The sequence below is a fragment of the Megascapheus bottae genome, chromosome 3 (genome assembly GCF_031878675.1).
Source record: "Megascapheus bottae isolate mThoBot1 chromosome 3, mThoBot2.hap1, whole genome shotgun sequence".
Taxonomy (NCBI): Eukaryota; Metazoa; Chordata; class Mammalia; order Rodentia; family Geomyidae; genus Megascapheus; species Megascapheus bottae.
In genome coordinates, this window is record NC_143511.1 from 76125386 (window position 1) to 76142329 (window position 16944).

A 16944-nucleotide genomic window follows, 5' to 3' on the forward strand; every position below is an offset into this window, starting at 1 on the left:
TTTTTTCTTAGTAAAGTCTCTCCCTGTGTTCTTCAGCTTCTGCTCTGTTTCTTCACTATGTATCCCTCTGATTTCAGCTTAAATGTCCCTCTTCCCAAATGTCCTCAAGCAGAAAAGTCAAGGTCAAGCATCCCCTTTCTTCTCCCTGGTCACTCAGTTTCTTCCTGGCTGCTCTGCACTGATTAAATGAGTGACAGTGAGACATGAGTGGTTCAGCCTCCAGCCTGAAGTCTGAATTCTCCACGACTTCATCTTCAAGGGCAGGGTCGTGGCAACCACCATGACACTCTGTCCTAATGAGAAGTTGGTAAATGAGCTAATGAATGACTGAATTGCTGAACAGTTGTGAGGAATAAATGAGTATGGCTTGTAACGCATCCACAGAGAGCTCACAACATATTTGAAAAAGTTATCGTGATTCACCTTTTCTGTGCCATGGGCATCCTGCAAAGCACCAAGGTGCATATTAACTCATTTGGTCTTACAATGGCTAGGGATGTGTGCTCCTACTTTCCTCACTTACACAGATGGCAACCCAGAGAGACAGAGAGACAGACAGAGGGACATTTGCTAATTTTCCCACACTGCTAGTAAAAGCAGTACATTTTCTGCAGTGGACTTGAACAGTCTTGTTCTCTCCCCTACCCAACAGTCTATGGAAGTCCTTTTTCCATCCTTTTACCTTTTATTTTTTCTTCAATCTACTTAGGTCTTTACTAGCATGGTAAAGCCTTGGTCTCCCATACAGATTAGCCAGTCTCATTCTTTTTCCTCAAGGCCATGCATGGACTACTGGGGTTGTGAAACACAGCCTCTGCTAAGAAGAATATTTCTCTACCACCCTCCAGCTCTTTTATGTGTGAGAATGGCTTTTATTTTGTGACCACGTGAGGACACAATGTAAAAATAGCCTTATTACTAATATCTTACAAGGATTCTACCCATCCTCAGGCATCAACCATTTTATCACTTAAGGGTACCCTCCCGTCTTAGAAGGTTCATCTTGTCTTTTGTCTGAGACACGAGTGAGTTAGAGGAGAGAGTAGAGGTAGACAGCAGGCACGCTAAAGGCAGAGCTCAACACCCTCAAGCATCCTTCTGTCCACTGTCTTGTCTTCCCTGAAAGGAACCTTCCAAAACCACAGCCTTCACTGCCAAGGACACAGCTGGAGCTGCACTGAGCCAAAGCAGGGGGCCTGTCTGTCCTGTGGGTGGGGCTGTTTTCCGGGGTGATGAACAGAGCCAATCTGGCCACACTTAAGATAATTATAATGAAGTGGAGGCATCTGGTCTCTGAAGGCTTCATTCGCCAGGGAAATCAGGAGGAAGGGATCTCTCTCACTGGTGACCTCCTTGGGACACTTAGGGGAATGATCCTGGAGCCCTGAGACTGCTGACAGGGGCTGCAGACTGGCCTCTGCTGTGAATGAGTCAGCTCAAATTGCTCATGAGTGGTGTCTTTTCCTCTCCTTTTCAGCATTTCCTGGTATGGGTGGATACAGGTTTACAGGAGATAAATCTTCTGTTCATGCCTGGATTTCCAACAAACTCTCTTTTCTATGAGTTGCACCTGCCTGAGGTAGGACACTAACTTCCATTTTAGTTTCCACTGATCTCATATAAGATAGTATCTGCAGTCCTGGGATTCCAGCACAAGAAGCAGAAGCAGGAAAACGTCAGTTTGGAAATGCAAGGGACCACACTGCTTATGATACAAATGGGAAATCTGAGGCACAGGCCTAGGATTTCCCCATTTTGATATTTAGAGAGGATGGATCCTGCATCACACCCATGCCTATGTTCTTAGCTATTCTTAAACTCATTTCACAGGTGAAATCTGAGACTAGAAGAGGTGAGGTGCCTTATTCAAATTCAAGATGAGGTGACTGGATTCATACGACACCTGCCCCCTTCCACATGCACCTTCTTGCTGCTGGCCATTCTCAGGAAGCCCTGCAGTATAGTTATAATCAGGTGTGTAGACCTAGATATCTTTAAAGAAGTTTGCAAACTAAAAGTTGCAAATCCCCTTGTCTACTTCATGCACTTAGCAGAGGGAAAATATGGAAAGGAATCCTATGGTGAATGCTTTTGTGAGATAAAGGACCATTTAGGAAAATAATCTGTCACTCCTTGATTTATCCGTTTGCTACACTGGCCTTTCATAAACCAGATTCCTTTGAAGCAGGGGACACCGGTTCTGCTCTGAGCAGATGGACTCCTCACTGTTCTGGTCAGGTATGAAGCTTTGAAGTTCTATTGTAATCACGGATGCCTGCTTTCATGAACAAAGCTTAGAAGTGGCTAGATAGCCCACATTGCCTTGGCTGGGCAATGTGAATCTCCACCATCCATCAAGGCAAAATTGATGGGATCAGAGTGCCAATATGAGGAAAGGGAAAGGTGGCTCAAGTGGTCTTGAGTATAAAAGCTAAGCAAAAAGCAAAGCCCTGAGTTCAAGCCCTAGTACCAATACCAGATAAAGAGGAGCTCTAATTCGAGCAGAGGTAGAAAACTGGACAATGATGATATGGTCTGGTGTGAGGACATGCTGGTTTCAGATATTTAATACCTCCTATAAAAAGTTCTGGCCTATGGTGTTTGAATAGAAGAAGACCCGAGAAAACACTCAGAGACAGGCAGAGAATGTCCCTCAAGGAATGGAGATGAGGCAGAATGGGCAAAGCCATAGAAGTCAAGGGCAGAGACAAGAGAGAACATACACAGCAGTCAAAAGGACAACTAAGAACAACACACACACACACACACACACACACACACACACACAAACACACACACAAATTTAGTCAAGCTATGAAATAAGAACAATGAGCCAATAGTAGTTATTTTGGAGCAATGATTTTTTTTCCATGAAGCCTATGGTTATTTTCTGAGCAGACCTGGTCCCCGTGCTCTTCCATGGAAAGATGACAGAGGGTAGGTGAAAAGGAAATACTTCAAAGTAACAAAGAGCTAGATAACGTGGCCTGCCAGTAACATGTATGCTATCCTAGAGAAGACACCTTGGCTCTTCTGTTCCTCATCTCAGAAAGTGCACAATTTTAGGTACCAACCACAAAAAAATTTAAGTCCTTTAAGCAAAAGTATATATTATGTGCTGAAAATGGTCCTTGTAACAATTATTACTATTGCTACTAAAAATTAACCCCCATTAGCTATCCTAAATAGTGGTCTCATGAGTCCCGAAGGAGCCAAATGAAGATATTACAGACCAATCATCTATTGATGCACTTACTCATGTGATTTTAGTCACTGATTTATTGTCTATACTATACCTGCAGCATTCTAAACAGCCATCCTACAACATTGAACATAAAAGAAAAAACCCCTGGAAAGACATAGACAATAGGTATACAAATATAGAAAATGGGCCATGGTGACAAACTAGGAAAAAAACAGTAATCAGGGTAAAACAGAAGTAGGAATATAGTATACATGCACATAACCACACATATCACTTTATTTTATGTAGGACGGTCTTGGATGACCTTGGAGATAAGATAGCATGTGAAAGGAGATCTAAAGGGAGTGGGGGAATAAATTTTTTCAGACTTCTAGATAAAATACTATCCAGGATGAGAAAAAGTAATGCAACTCTTTCAAGGTAGTCCTTTCCAAATGGATTCTTTTAATGATAAATCACCCTATTTGCAAAATTCCATCATCCACTTCTGTCTCCTATCTGACATAGTAGGGCATAAGAGTCTGTCCATTTCATATCCTACAGGACAGATAGTGTACTTCCTGAGCAATACCAGATGGGAGGAGGAAGGAGAAAAATCAGAAAGTTCTGGGCTATAAGGAAGAAAGTAACCAGGATGAAGCTGGTAGAGCAAACACAGGAGAGTAGCCATCGATCTGACTTTCCTCTAGGGATAAACTAGCATCTTTCAGTCCAACATTCATTCGTCTAGTCATTTATCATTCATTTACTCCTCCAGTATGTCTACACTGAGGTCCTCTTGCAGAACAGCAGTAGAAAAAACCATATGTCCCAAAAAGTTTATACCGAAGCCACCCCTAGCCTTATCTCCACACGTGCAGTATTAACTGACTGTGAAACCACCAATAGGTATCTCTGTGAGCTTCTGTTTGCTAAGGACAGGGAATGATTAAACAAAAATTAACAATAGCATCTAGTTACTATTGCTATGTTATGTGCATGATCGCCATGGTTTTCCATGAATCCCGTAAAAGAAAATCCCATTTTGGAGATAAGGAGACTAATTTACAAAGGCATTCAGGACTTGATCCAGTTTTCACACATTGCATTTCAAAGGTCATAGGCCATCTGGGTCTAGCACCATGCTTCTCACCCCCTCCCCCTTTCTCTCTCTCCCTCCCTGCCTCCCTTCCTTTCTAAATTATTTTTCCCTTCTTTCTCTCTTCCTCCTTCCCTCCTTCCCTCACTTCTTCTCTCTTTGTCCTGTTCCTCCATCCCCTCCCTCTGTCATGTTATATATCCCAGGCTAACCTTAAACTCTCAATCTTCCTGCCTCAGCCTCAGTTCTGGAGTTATACACACACACCACCATTTCTGTGTTTCTAAACTACTCTTGACTCTGTGGCCAACCTTCTCAAAAGTCTCCAGTTGTCCGCGCTTTGGTTAGTGTCTGTCTAGAGATAAGAGAGAGTGGTTTCTTTACCTGTGTCCCTTGTGTTCCTTGATTATATTTAAAAGATTTATCCTGATTTATTCTACAGATCACTCTTTAAATGCCACCTTAGCACTGAGATCTTTCATATCATTGCAATTTTCACTTCATAGTTGGGTATGATGTATTTTTGTTCATTTCTTTATACTCTTCCTACACAAGAAAGCATGTTCTATAGAAAGAGACTTGAAAAACAAGAAAAGACATAAAAAGAGACTTGTATGTGTCCTCCTCTTTTATTTATCTTCAGGACACTATTTTCTGACACACAGTAGGTATTTAACTAAAATTTGTTGTTTTAATAACGATTTTTTTATTATTTTACTAGTGTTTATGGAGAAATCCTGGCAAGAAGATATTTAGTTGAGAAGTTTAAAACAGACACCTGACCTAGTAATTCCACTCCTAGGAATATACCCTAAGGAAATATAGAAGAAGATGGAGAACAAATTTAAGGCCATAGTTGCTAGCATAGAATGCAAACTAGAGCAGGAATAACAAGTAAAATATGAAGCATCCTTAAAATAGAGTCATAAACATGTTGAAATGCTTATGAGTTAATATTAAATAAAAATGCAAGGTTTTAAAACAATTGCTTGGTAAAACCAAAGAGAAAAAAAGGTAAACAGTTACAGTGGTTATTTCATCAGGTATGTATATGCTTTACTTTTCAGTTTTCTGCCTGCAAGGAGCACACATTAACTTTCATAATTAGAAAATATGAGCAAAATATAACAGGTCATAATTGTGGGCAGTGGTATTATCTGTTGCATTCCAAATATGAAAAAGTTGGGAAAATAGAGGCCAACTGTCCCTTGCTGGAGATGGGGGTTGAGCTGCCTTGTCTCTCTCTGTGACAGTCCCAACAGGGCTATTTCTCTGCATTTCAGGGAGAGCAGGACAGGAGGCACAATGGCCCCTGAGTGTTGGGAAATTGCTTCAGCCTGATCAATCAGAGAACAACCATAGCATCCCTTGACATTTATCAAACTTCCATCACCCTCATCTGTCATTGTGTGAGGCTGCCTTTCTGGGCAGTCTAATCAAGTCAGCATGCCTATGCGGGTCCCCAGAGAGGAGGAGGAGGGGGTTTCAGAAGGAGTAGATAGAAAGGAGAACAAGGAGCTGGGAAGGAAGAGCAAATGTTCAGAGAACACCCGTTTGTTTTGCTATCATGGCAATTAATGCTGAGAAGTGACATTTTAAGGGGCTCTGGTGACAGCTTTGGTAACATTCCTGTTTGTGATTCCATGACAAATCTCTGTCTATATCTTATTTTAGCAAGTTGTGGAGACAGCTTAGAGAATGGCTGTGTGGGGATGCCAAGCTCCGATCTGATAGAGGCATGGGTCCCTCTGCTTCTTCTGAGCTTCAGAACTCATGCAGTAGGGCAAATCTGGAGGCTGTCATGTCAAGAACCAGTCTTCGATGACCTTGTTAACCCCACCACATGCGATGAACAGTCAGAGCAAAGGTGAACATTCTGGTATTATATAAGTGACATTTGCTTCGCTCATCAACTGGGAGAAAAATGGACATGAAGGATAAAGGTGGGAAACAGAAGAAAATTCAATTCTGATTGTTTTCAGTGCTGACTGATTCTAATGAATGTGTTTTCATGTACAGACCTGCCATCTTTCTTTATCTAAGCAGTCCAAAAATGTTAAATGGAATGGAAACCAATGAAAACAGAGTATTGAACTTGAATTCAGGGATAGGGATAAAGGCAACTCTACCCCCAAATCCTAGACTGCATGAGTAAAAGACTTAATCTCTCTGAGCCAGGGTAGTTTGTCACCTCTCCAAAAGGTTTAGTTACACATGATTTATCATAGGTTTATAAAGCCTTTCTATAAACGTGAAGGAGATAAATAAAAGTACAACAACTATTACTGTTCAATAATCATTGAAACCATGAGTTCCTAGGAGAAAGCTATTCCACACTGTTTTGTATATATGCCACAATAACACATAGTAGGTTTGGGTAAACAGTTGTTAAGTCTACCAATTAAAGAATGTGTGAATGAGTTGGTGAGTAGCGAGAGAGGAGTATATCCAAAGAGAAAGAGTAGGGACGACATGTTATCCACTTCTCTCTGTGGGTGACCCATGGTTTTGTGGATAGCTAATGCAAGTGTCAAGGTGACACAAGTAGCCCTATTAGCCAGGAGAAGAGTCTAACATTCAGAATTCAAATGGGCCTTTGAAAGAGGAGAGTGGAAGGCAGTTTAGTATAAGGAAGTAGGGGAAGAATTGAGAAAGCTATTTCCCAACTTTCCTTCCTTTGATGCTGGGGAGTGTATGTCAGGCCTAGCTTGCTGAGCCAGTATGGTATAATACCACTCTGGTTAACACCTCTGTCCTCTGACTGACATTTGTCATCACCTACCCCTGACAGTTCTTCTAGTCACTGTCAGAACAGGAGCTTGTGGTTAGGAAGGGAGTTTCTCTGACTTTCTGACAAACTCATGGACATCCAGGTAAAGTGGAAAGAGGGCATGGTGCTTAAAAAGGGTAGTGTTATTCATGTAGGGCACAGAATGAGGGTATTTGGGGATGAGAACAGAATGTCAGAGGTAAGCTCATGAAAATTGTCCAAGGGGTCCTTTGGGTCCAGATTGAGAACTTCCAAGAGAAAGTATGAAGATGACAAGACTAACCACAGAGTTGGGTGAGGAGCACCAGTGGGTTAGCTACTGAAAGGTACGGGGAAAACCTAAGGCCCTCTTGTGAGCATTGATTGTCTGAACACCATGTCTAAGTTTTTGTTACCCGCTTCACTCTGCATTCCTGCAGTTACCCTTGTCCTTCTGTCTCTAAGCCAAAAGTTCTACCAAGAAGCCAAACAGTGGCAAGAAATCTGATCCTACCACAGAGATTGCTGGGAGCTCTCTCTGGAAGAGAGCTTTTAAAACTTTAGGTTTTATTCCATTTACATATGGGGAAATCATTCCAGTAACACATGCCAACATCAGAAATGAGATCTGAAATGAGACATAAAGATAACAAAATGTATCAGAGCATGCTATATGTAATAAGGATATGTACTCTTTTGCAAAATGAATAGAGACATGTATACATTGATTCATGTAGAATATACATACATAAAATGTGTTTATGTATAGATCTCTCTATCTGTATATGAACACAAAGTAAAACATACTCCTTATCGAGAGCGTAATTCAACATTTCAAGAAAACATGGCTCAAAAAGACTTAGCTTGCTAGCATATAAGCACATGGCTTACCTCCTGCTCCATAAACTGGCAGGATGGCAAGACTAGTACTTGTGCATTATTTCCAAAATCTGCTTAGGGGAATCAGAAAAAACTGATAACAAATTCTGTTTCCATTACTTCCAGTTAAATAACCTTGAAGTGATATCTAAAGTTTGATGTTGATAATACTTAATGATATGGATGGGAAGATTTATGAAATCATTATAAAATAATAAACCTAACAAAACAACAATGACAAAACAGAACTAACAAGATTTGCCCGGTGCAGTAACAGAATAAGAATCTCATGCAGAGGTTCTCAAACTATGGAAAGATACTAAGATATCATCTCTCCATCCATTTACTCACTCATTCTTCTGTCTGCTAGCCTAACACATGTGTATTAATACAGACTAAGCACCCTGAACTATAGTAAACATGTGACAAACCAAATAGTGCTGGTATCTGAATTCATGGAACTTTCAAACTAGTAAGATAATTAGACTAGTTAACATATAAATCTAAATAATAGAAATCATTATGAAGGAGACAAGGTGACTTGATAGAAGATGCCAGAGGAAAAGAGTTATGTTTGAAGATGTAAGATTTAGGCTGAGAGAGAATGATGAGGAGTCAGCCATGCTGTGACAGACTGGAGAAGGAAAGACAAGAATTTTTTCCAAGCAAAAATACCTAGGACATATTCAAAGGTCCTGTGGTGAAAGGGACTTAGCAGTTCTGATGCACTGAGAGTCCACTGTAGCTGTATAGGAGGATAGACAGTGAAGATCAAGAGCAGAAGGAGCTCAGCAAAAGATTGAAACATGAGGCTTAGCCTGGGAGCTGGTGGCTCATGCTTATAATCCTGTACCCTCAAGAGGCTGAGATCTAAGGATCACAATTTGAAGCTAATCCAAGTTGGAAGTCTTCAGACTCTTATCTCCAATTAAATGTAAGAAAACTGGAAGTGAAGCTGCTAGTCCCTGAATACAATCCCTACAATCATTAAAAATCAAAAAGAAAAAGAAAGCAAACCACTCATCACTACCACCACCCCCAACAAATCATGGACTTGTCAGGATCACAGTATCTACCCATGCTGTATGGAATATGCACCAGGAGGGTGGTAATGCAAGCAGAGAGTCCAGTCAGGAGGAATGTGAGGGCAAGATGGTTATGCAGACACCAGCAAGGCTGACTCAGCATGGAGTGAGACAGGGAGGTACAGGTGCAAGGCCTGGAAATTCAAGGCAAGCACTTTACTGAAGGAGTCTGGGTGGCAAGAGCAGCCACTGAATTGGTAGTATGAAAGACCTCTGAAAATTCATACACAAAGATGACATTTTCGACATTTTTCATGACCTTCACAAGTGTGTGTGTGTGTGTGTGTGTGTGTGTGTGTGTGTGTGTGTAGATAGAGAAAGAAAGAGAGAGAGAGAGAGAGAGAGAGAGAGAGAGAGAGAGAGAGAGAGAGAGAGAGAGAGAGAATGGTAGAATGGTGTGTTTATAAACAGCTTCTCCATTTTAGACATCCTAGAATGAGCTTGACATCAGCAAGGTGAGACCCCAGCATGGTAGGCCTCAAAATATTGATTAGTGGATTCTTTACTGCCAACTCCCTGGCCAGTAATGGTGCAATGCTAAGTGACAGAGGGGCTGTGTCATGCCTCAGGGAACAGACACAAACTATTCATAGATTTTATTCCTCACTGTGAGTGAAAACAAGGCCACCCCATAGGCTCTGTGTCACATGCAGCCACCCCCTAGAGTTTCAAGAGCTCTGTCGGATCCTGATTCTCAGAATAAGAGATCAGGATTCATTCCATCACTACTACCACCCAGTCCCTACTGCCCTCACGCCTCAGCTAGAACACAGCTCAGCCACTTCCTTCTGTCACCTTGACAAGTTAGTCAACCCTAATTCCTTAAGTCTCCTCTTTTGAAAAGTGGGGACATTATTAGTCCATATCCATGAGTTGACATAACTCGTGGAAAATTTTACGAAGATGGTTCAAATCGGTAGCAGTGGTAGCAGCCACAGCAACAACAGTGGCCCGTGGCATCTTTTCGTGCATCTTCCACATGGGGTTCATTACTGTGACATAATGAGAGAATAGACCCTTTTTCTTCTTTAAGCAAGTGACTCACCTACCCTAAGACTTCCTGGACCAAAATTCTGAACCAAAGTAGGGCTCAATCTGCAAAGGCAATATCATAAAGATAAGGACTATCATCTATCTCTCTGTATGGCTGTCTGGCTGACTGTCTCTTGTCAACCTAGCTACCTATGTCCATCTAACTCCCATCCCCTTGGGCCACTGCTGTTATGATGCTCATTCTCTTTCCTTCCACTCTATGCTCTAAGTTGAGTAAGGAGAGAAAAGAAAACCCTTTATTTGGTAGTACTGAATGCAACGATCCTTTATGCAGGACTGCTTGGTTGGGGATATAGCTCAATGGTAGAGTATTTGCTTAATGAACAAACTACACATATACATATACACACCGAAAGAGGCAGTCCCACAGGAGAGGACTGTCCTTGGACAAAGAAAAAGAATTTGGTCTACTTTATTAGAGGATGTGGCATGAGGAGATGTGTGGAAGAATACAGGAAGGCTCCCTTGAGTGCATAAAACAGACTTAAAAATGGGTAGCTATGGCATCACTCACCACATTCGCAGATGTCGGTGCTCTCTGATGCTGCGGCTCTACCTCAGTTCTACAGAATGCCCTCACATGATAGGAATGTCCACCTATCTGACTAGCTAGCTAGCCAGTCCACCTAACGTAGATAGTAACATGATAACAGATGCCTTTTGATTCATTCTAAGTGCAGGAATTAAGATACTATCCCATAAAGGAACAGGAAAGTAAGTCTCAGTATAGTGAACACATTCACATATGAACATATTGTAGATTCCTACTCCTCCTTCAAAAGGGATGAGATAAATGTGTTGGGCGCCAGTGGCTCCTGCCTAAAATCCTCGCTCCTCAAGGGGCTGAGATCTGAGCATCATGGTTTAAAGATAATTTAGGAAAGAAAGTCCATGAGACTCTTATCTATAATTCAGATACCAAAAAGTTTAGATATAAAGAAGCCAGAAGTACAGAGCTGTGGCGTGTATGGTAGATCACTGTACCTTGAAAAATGAAGTTTCAGGATAGTACCCAGGCCTGGAGTTCACGACTCAGGACTGGCACCAAAAGGAAAAAAAAAAACAAGGTAGGTTGGTATGGCTGACCTAGAAACAGACACTTCATTCACTGATCAGTAAACTATCAAATTGCTACATAACAATATATGTGAGTGAGATGGATTCATTAGTATATGCTTTCAGATACCTCCACACACACACATACACACACACATACATATATACACATTATCATATTATATATGTGTTGCAAAATTTCCCAACACATGAAGCCTTGAGTTCAAATCTCAATATTAGAACACAAACAAAGAGGTAATATTTGGGGTACTATCAGTAGAACACTATATCACAAGGATGGAGCTTCTTGTTTTTGTAGAATTTTGATTTTTCTATCATCCCTCCCTTCTTCCTTTCTATCTTACTTCCATCTCTGTCCCTTCTTCCTCCCTTCTCTCCCATCCTCCTCTGTTTTTCCTCTCGCACTTGTCTGTCTTTTTTTGCCTCTTAAAAAAATAGCACACATTTCTTTCAAAATAAATGAAACAAAACCTAATAGCCACTTGTTCATCTTTCATCCCATCCCTTGCTAAAATGATAGATAAATCAGTTATTTTAATTTCCTTGTGCTTCCATGCATAATCTTTCAGGAAAAAAAAAACAGAAGTTTAAGGACATGGAAGGAGAACTGGAATTAAAATTCATCGGGTTTCTGACATACAGTAAACATCACACAGAGTATTTATATAACGACACACGTTAAACTCTCTGCAACTTGCTAAAGTGGCATGTGGTGTGTGACATTCAAAATTCCTGAGAATCTTGTAGTCACAAGCTTTCCCTATCCATGGTGCTGACAGGAGCTGCTCCCTCACTGGGCAGTGAGAAGTTCAGCAAGCCCTTCGGGGAAGTGAGCACTAGGAGACTCAGGGAAAGGGTCTACCACCTGCTGGCATCAAGTTTCAGGGTGAGACAAAGGATCTGGTCTCACTGGTATAACCCCGTTGAATGCCAGCCCTGCTCAGAACAGCACCCTTGAGGCACAGGACCCCCAAGCAGCGGCCATTATTCTAATGACAGTTTCTCGCTTCAGCTTCCAACAGCCTCCTCTATTACTTGCAGGTCTGAGCTGAATAGCAGGCTGATAAGACTGAAGTAGGATGAAACAGTTTGAATCCACAGACCAATTCTGTATATAAAAATGCACAGGCGGGATTGTCCCTGAGCCATATAATTTCAAAGGGCTGTTTGATCCCTTTTATCGTTCCAAATTATTATTTTTAAAATTATATACATATAGATGGCATAGATAGTAACAGATACTAGCACACGCTGTATAATAATAAACCAGGGCAATCTATATTTTAACCTACCCCCCTGAGACATTATTTCTTTGTGCTTGGAACTTTCCAACTCTTGTCTCTTTATAAAACACATAATAAATGTTTGTGAACTTGTCACCCAGCTGCAAGGGAAAACACTACACCTTTTCCTCCTATTTTTTGGATTCTTTGAAATCTCATTTTATATGGAATGTCCAGCCTCTGAATATTTGCTTGTCCTTTTGCATTCGTAAGGGAGAGGACCTATGTTCCCTCACCAAGGCCCCAGAGGCAGCAATAATGAGTGCTACTGATCTCAGTGAATCAGCCTTCTTCTAGAGAAGCCAGGAAAAACAGGAGTTCAAGGAATTCTGCAGGAACGTCTACACCAGCTGGTCAAGGTGGCCAGTCTCCTGCCTGAAACTCGAAATAATGTGTCCTCGACTTCCTTCTTAGCTAGGTTTTTTCTTGTTTATTGTTCCCCCTGTTGTCCTCACAGAGCCCACTCAGAGAACCATGGAAAGCAGAATCATTTGGGTGAGACGAGAACAGATGAGTACCCTAATGCTACATGGTCTTTTCTGGTCCTGTGTGCTACAGAGTGAGGCAGCTGTTCAGAACAAAAGAAAGCTGGAACACAGCATGCTGGACCTGTATTTCTCCTTCACTTCTACTTCAGAGATAACAGCAGCTCTGCTCCACATCTGGCTCCCATTTTCTTTTCCCTTACCCTTGGGACTTGTCTCAAGTCAAACCCTGTTATGTACTATGAAGGCAATTGCTCTACTTTCTTTGTCCCCACTCCAGGTCTACACTAGTGGAATGAAGAAAAAAAAACAGTTATATGGGCCAGGGGTTGGAGGGCGCTTGACTATGGACCCTACACTCCACTTGTTTTATTTTGGTCAAGCTTCTGAACCTCACTGCAAAGCAGAACCGTACTAGCATCAAGCCCTTTGACAGGAAAGGACACTATAGCTTGCCTTAGATCTCAGAGTTTGCACTACTGGATTGAAAAACTCCACCTCTGTGTTTATCTTTTGTCGCTTGGGCCACATTTCCTTGATATTTCAGATTCTAGCACTACAATATATTGCCTTCGTATTAAGGAGGGGAAGAGGAAGTGAAATAAAGAGAAGGAGAAGGAGGAGGAGAGGGAAAAGCAGAGAGGGGGCAGAGAAGAGAAAAAGTAGAGGGGAAAGAGAGGGAGAGGGAGGGAAATGGAAAAGAAGAAAAGATGGTAAGAGGGAGGAAGACATCAAACAAAATCATTGGCAGTTACAGCCTCTTCCATTTTCTCATTTTGGAGGTGCTCACTGTTTTTCATTTGAGGCCTGGTAGATGGTGTGTGTGTGTGTGTGTGTGTGTGTGTGTGTGTGTGTGTGTGTGTGTGTGTGTGTGTGTGTGTAGTGGGGAGGAAAAGGGGGAGTAAAAAAGAGAAGATAGAAGAAAAGGAGAAGGGGGAAGAGAGAGAATCTTCCTGAATTGACTGTATCTAGTCAGCTTTCCTTGATCATCAGTTAGTCAACATTGATGATCCTCTTGAGTTTCAGTCTTTTTGCTTTCTCCTGCATTCTGGCCATCAAGGTCAATGGGCCTCTGCTAATCCTTTGATTTCTACAGTCTTGAAACTTGAGGACAGTGAAATAGCTTGAAGCCTAGAATTGAGCACTCTAGACTCTAATTGATGCTAGGATGTAGCTTGATTGGAATGACCATTTCTTTCGATCACTCAGTTCAACAGGCATCTTCTGAGCACCTACTATTAAAGGCTAACCTCTGCACTGAATGCTAATAGGACAAAGATGGAGGGCACAACATGTGCTCGCAAAGACTTTTGAGGATAGTATAGAAAGAGAATCTGTTAGGACTGTACAGTATGGCAAGTGGTAATTTCAACATCCATGGACATATCAATAGAGACATCACATCTGGCCAGAAGGAGATAAGAGTTCCCAGGAGGGAAGCACCTGAAAGAGGCTCGAGAGGAAGGCCAATTTAGGAATCTAAAGGAAGATTGAAGGCTGGAGACTTACAACTAGTATGGGCATTCAACCCCTAGTAGGGGTGGCCTTGCCTTAGGAATTTCCCGCATATTTTATATCTAATCTTCTTACTGGTCCCTCACTGAGGACACTGAAGTCAAAATCCCATCATTCCAAGAGTACATTGCCATGAAAGGAGGCAGATCCATAAGAATCCAGAGCCAATGTTAGCAGCTTCTATATCTGTGCTCCTCTCTCCCTCAGTTTCAAGGCCTGACAAAAAAAATCTCTCCATTTTAAGAAGCCCTCACAGTCCTTCCGTGCTCATGAAGCTTTACCAGAAAGACAGATATGAGAGGAGACCCTTAGGAACAGAAAAGGTCAACACAGGATCCAGAGCTCCAGGGCTGGGTCCAAGCCACACAAATAAGGCAACCTCTAGGGCCATGACTGGAGGGAATCCAGACCTGTACTCTAACCCATCACCATCACTAGCTTCACAGAGATAATGAAGAGGAAAAGCAAGACTGTGTCCTGGTAGCATTTATCGAAAGTTAAGATAGCCCAACTCTACCTACACACAAGCTTGCGTCACAAACATTTAATTAGGACAACTAAATATCTTTCCTCTGCTTATGTCCCAACAATCACCTGTTCCTTAAATGGATGAAGGAAACAGGACTTTGCAACGACATTTAAGAAAATGAATGAGTAGTATTAGTCATGAAATATCAAATGGGAACCAGCAAGAGCTGAAGGAACAAGGGTGATCTTAACAGGTGTCAACCGAAACATAACATACTGCATAAAGGAGGGACAACCCCATTTGCTCAGTAAAGGTGACAGCTCAGATTTGACATTCCAACATGGGAAAAAATGAGAATCCCCACCTAGGGGACAAGGCCCAGGATGGGGACAATATCTGAAAAGTATTGTACACAAAACATTTGAAGAAGATGGGGTTATGTAGGTTGATTTATAAAAGTTGCAAATCATGTTTCTGTTTTGTTTTCTTTTGTATTCCTGTTGTCCAATTTCTCATGGGCTTCCTTATAAGAAGAATATCAGATTCACTTTCTTTCTCGATGGGAGGCAAGAACACAGGCTTGAAGTCCTATTGGGGAAAACTTAATATATCCAGAAATAGGGGACAGAAGGCTGTCAAGGACAAGCTCCAAGCCACATTACCAAGTGTTAGGTGGACGACAGGCACACACTGGGATGCCCCCTCCAAAGTCCATTTCTACCAACACTGTTGGTGTCTTGCTCTCTCATCTTACTGAGACCAGAGGAGTCAAGGTCTCATAACTCAACACAAAAATAAGACTCCACATCCAATGCCATTGATCTCACTAGGATAAATATAGTAATCAAAAATAAAGTTAAATAATTTATAAATCGATTTACGGGAGGGTCGTGTTGTAGATACCACCTCCTGCCTCCCCAGCCTCCCATCTCCTCTTTCTTCCCATCCATCCCCAATTCCCTTCCCGATCACCATCACCCCCCTTCTCCCCCAGCATCCCAGAACATGGGCTATTAACACTCACCTTTCTTCTCAAACTCCATCTTCTCCTCTGCTGACCGGCCCAGTGTATCCAGAGTGTGGGGGGTCACCTGACTGTCAAATTCATCCTCGCGGGAGACCTGGTTGGGACGTCGGGGTGGGTCCTCTTCCTCCTCGTAGTCGTAGTCATCCAGGATGGGGGTCTCCCGAATAGGCACCCCGATGACCGAGTTGTGTGCCTGCAGCCGTGAGGAGCGGAAGCTCTCCCGGGCCTGGGGTCCCAGCAGTACGGATGGGATGTAGTGGATCTCATGCGTGGCCTCGGTGCTGGCGCTCTTCTGCGGGATGCGGCGACGCTTCTGCCAGCGCCTCTGGGCATACAGGGCCACCGTGAACACCACCAGCAGGAGCAGCAGAGCGATGAGGCCACCCTGGAGCAGAAGGCAAGGATGGATGACAGGTAAATGGACCAGAGGCTCTTTGGCCTGGAGACCCCAAAGTAGGAGATTTCCCCTTATCCACCGGTGCTCAGCCTGGATCCCTGGCTCTGATATTTTTAGGGAACCACCCCCCCACACACACACCTTCCCCTTCAGCCATGCTTTGGAAGCTAGCTACATTAGCCTTCCAAGCCTAGTAGTTTAGCCACAAAATGGACTTGATGGCAAAAATGCCTGGCTTTTCTGAGGCTTGCTTTTCATGATCCAGCCTCTGTACAGAGCCCTTGGTTACACAGCCATACTTTTCTTTCTTCACAGACTTCCTGCTTCAGCAGTGAGCAAACAGAGAAGCCAGAACTGAGCTGGGTACTAGTGGCTGTAATCGGAGCTACTCAGGCTGACATCTGAAGACTGCAGTGCAGAGTCAGCTCAGGTAAGAAAGTCTGTGAGACTTATCTCCAATTAAACACCTGGACGTGGTGGAGTATTAGCCTTGAGCAAAAAAAAAAAAAAAAAAAAAAACTCAGGACGGACAGCCCCCAGGCCCTGTGTTCAAGCCCTACAACCAACCCCTCACCACCACCACCCAGAAAAAACAAAAGGAAGGAAGGAAGGAAGGAGAGAGAGAGAGAGGAAGAAAGAAAG

General features: G+C 42.5%; 1 protein-coding gene across 8 annotated transcripts in view; it reads right to left on the reverse strand.

The window, feature by feature from the left end:
* Nucleotides 1-16944, reverse strand: part of Astn2 (astrotactin 2) — an 854736-nt gene that overhangs the window by 638342 nt on the left and 199450 nt on the right. For all 8 annotated transcript variants that reach the window (XM_090330513.1, XM_090330512.1, XM_090330508.1 and 5 more), the window contains exon 3: nt 15903-16290. In XM_090330513.1, coding sequence (XP_090186639.1) covers nt 15903-16290 — 388 coding nt within the window. The remainder of the gene's footprint in view (nt 1-15902; nt 16291-16944) is intronic.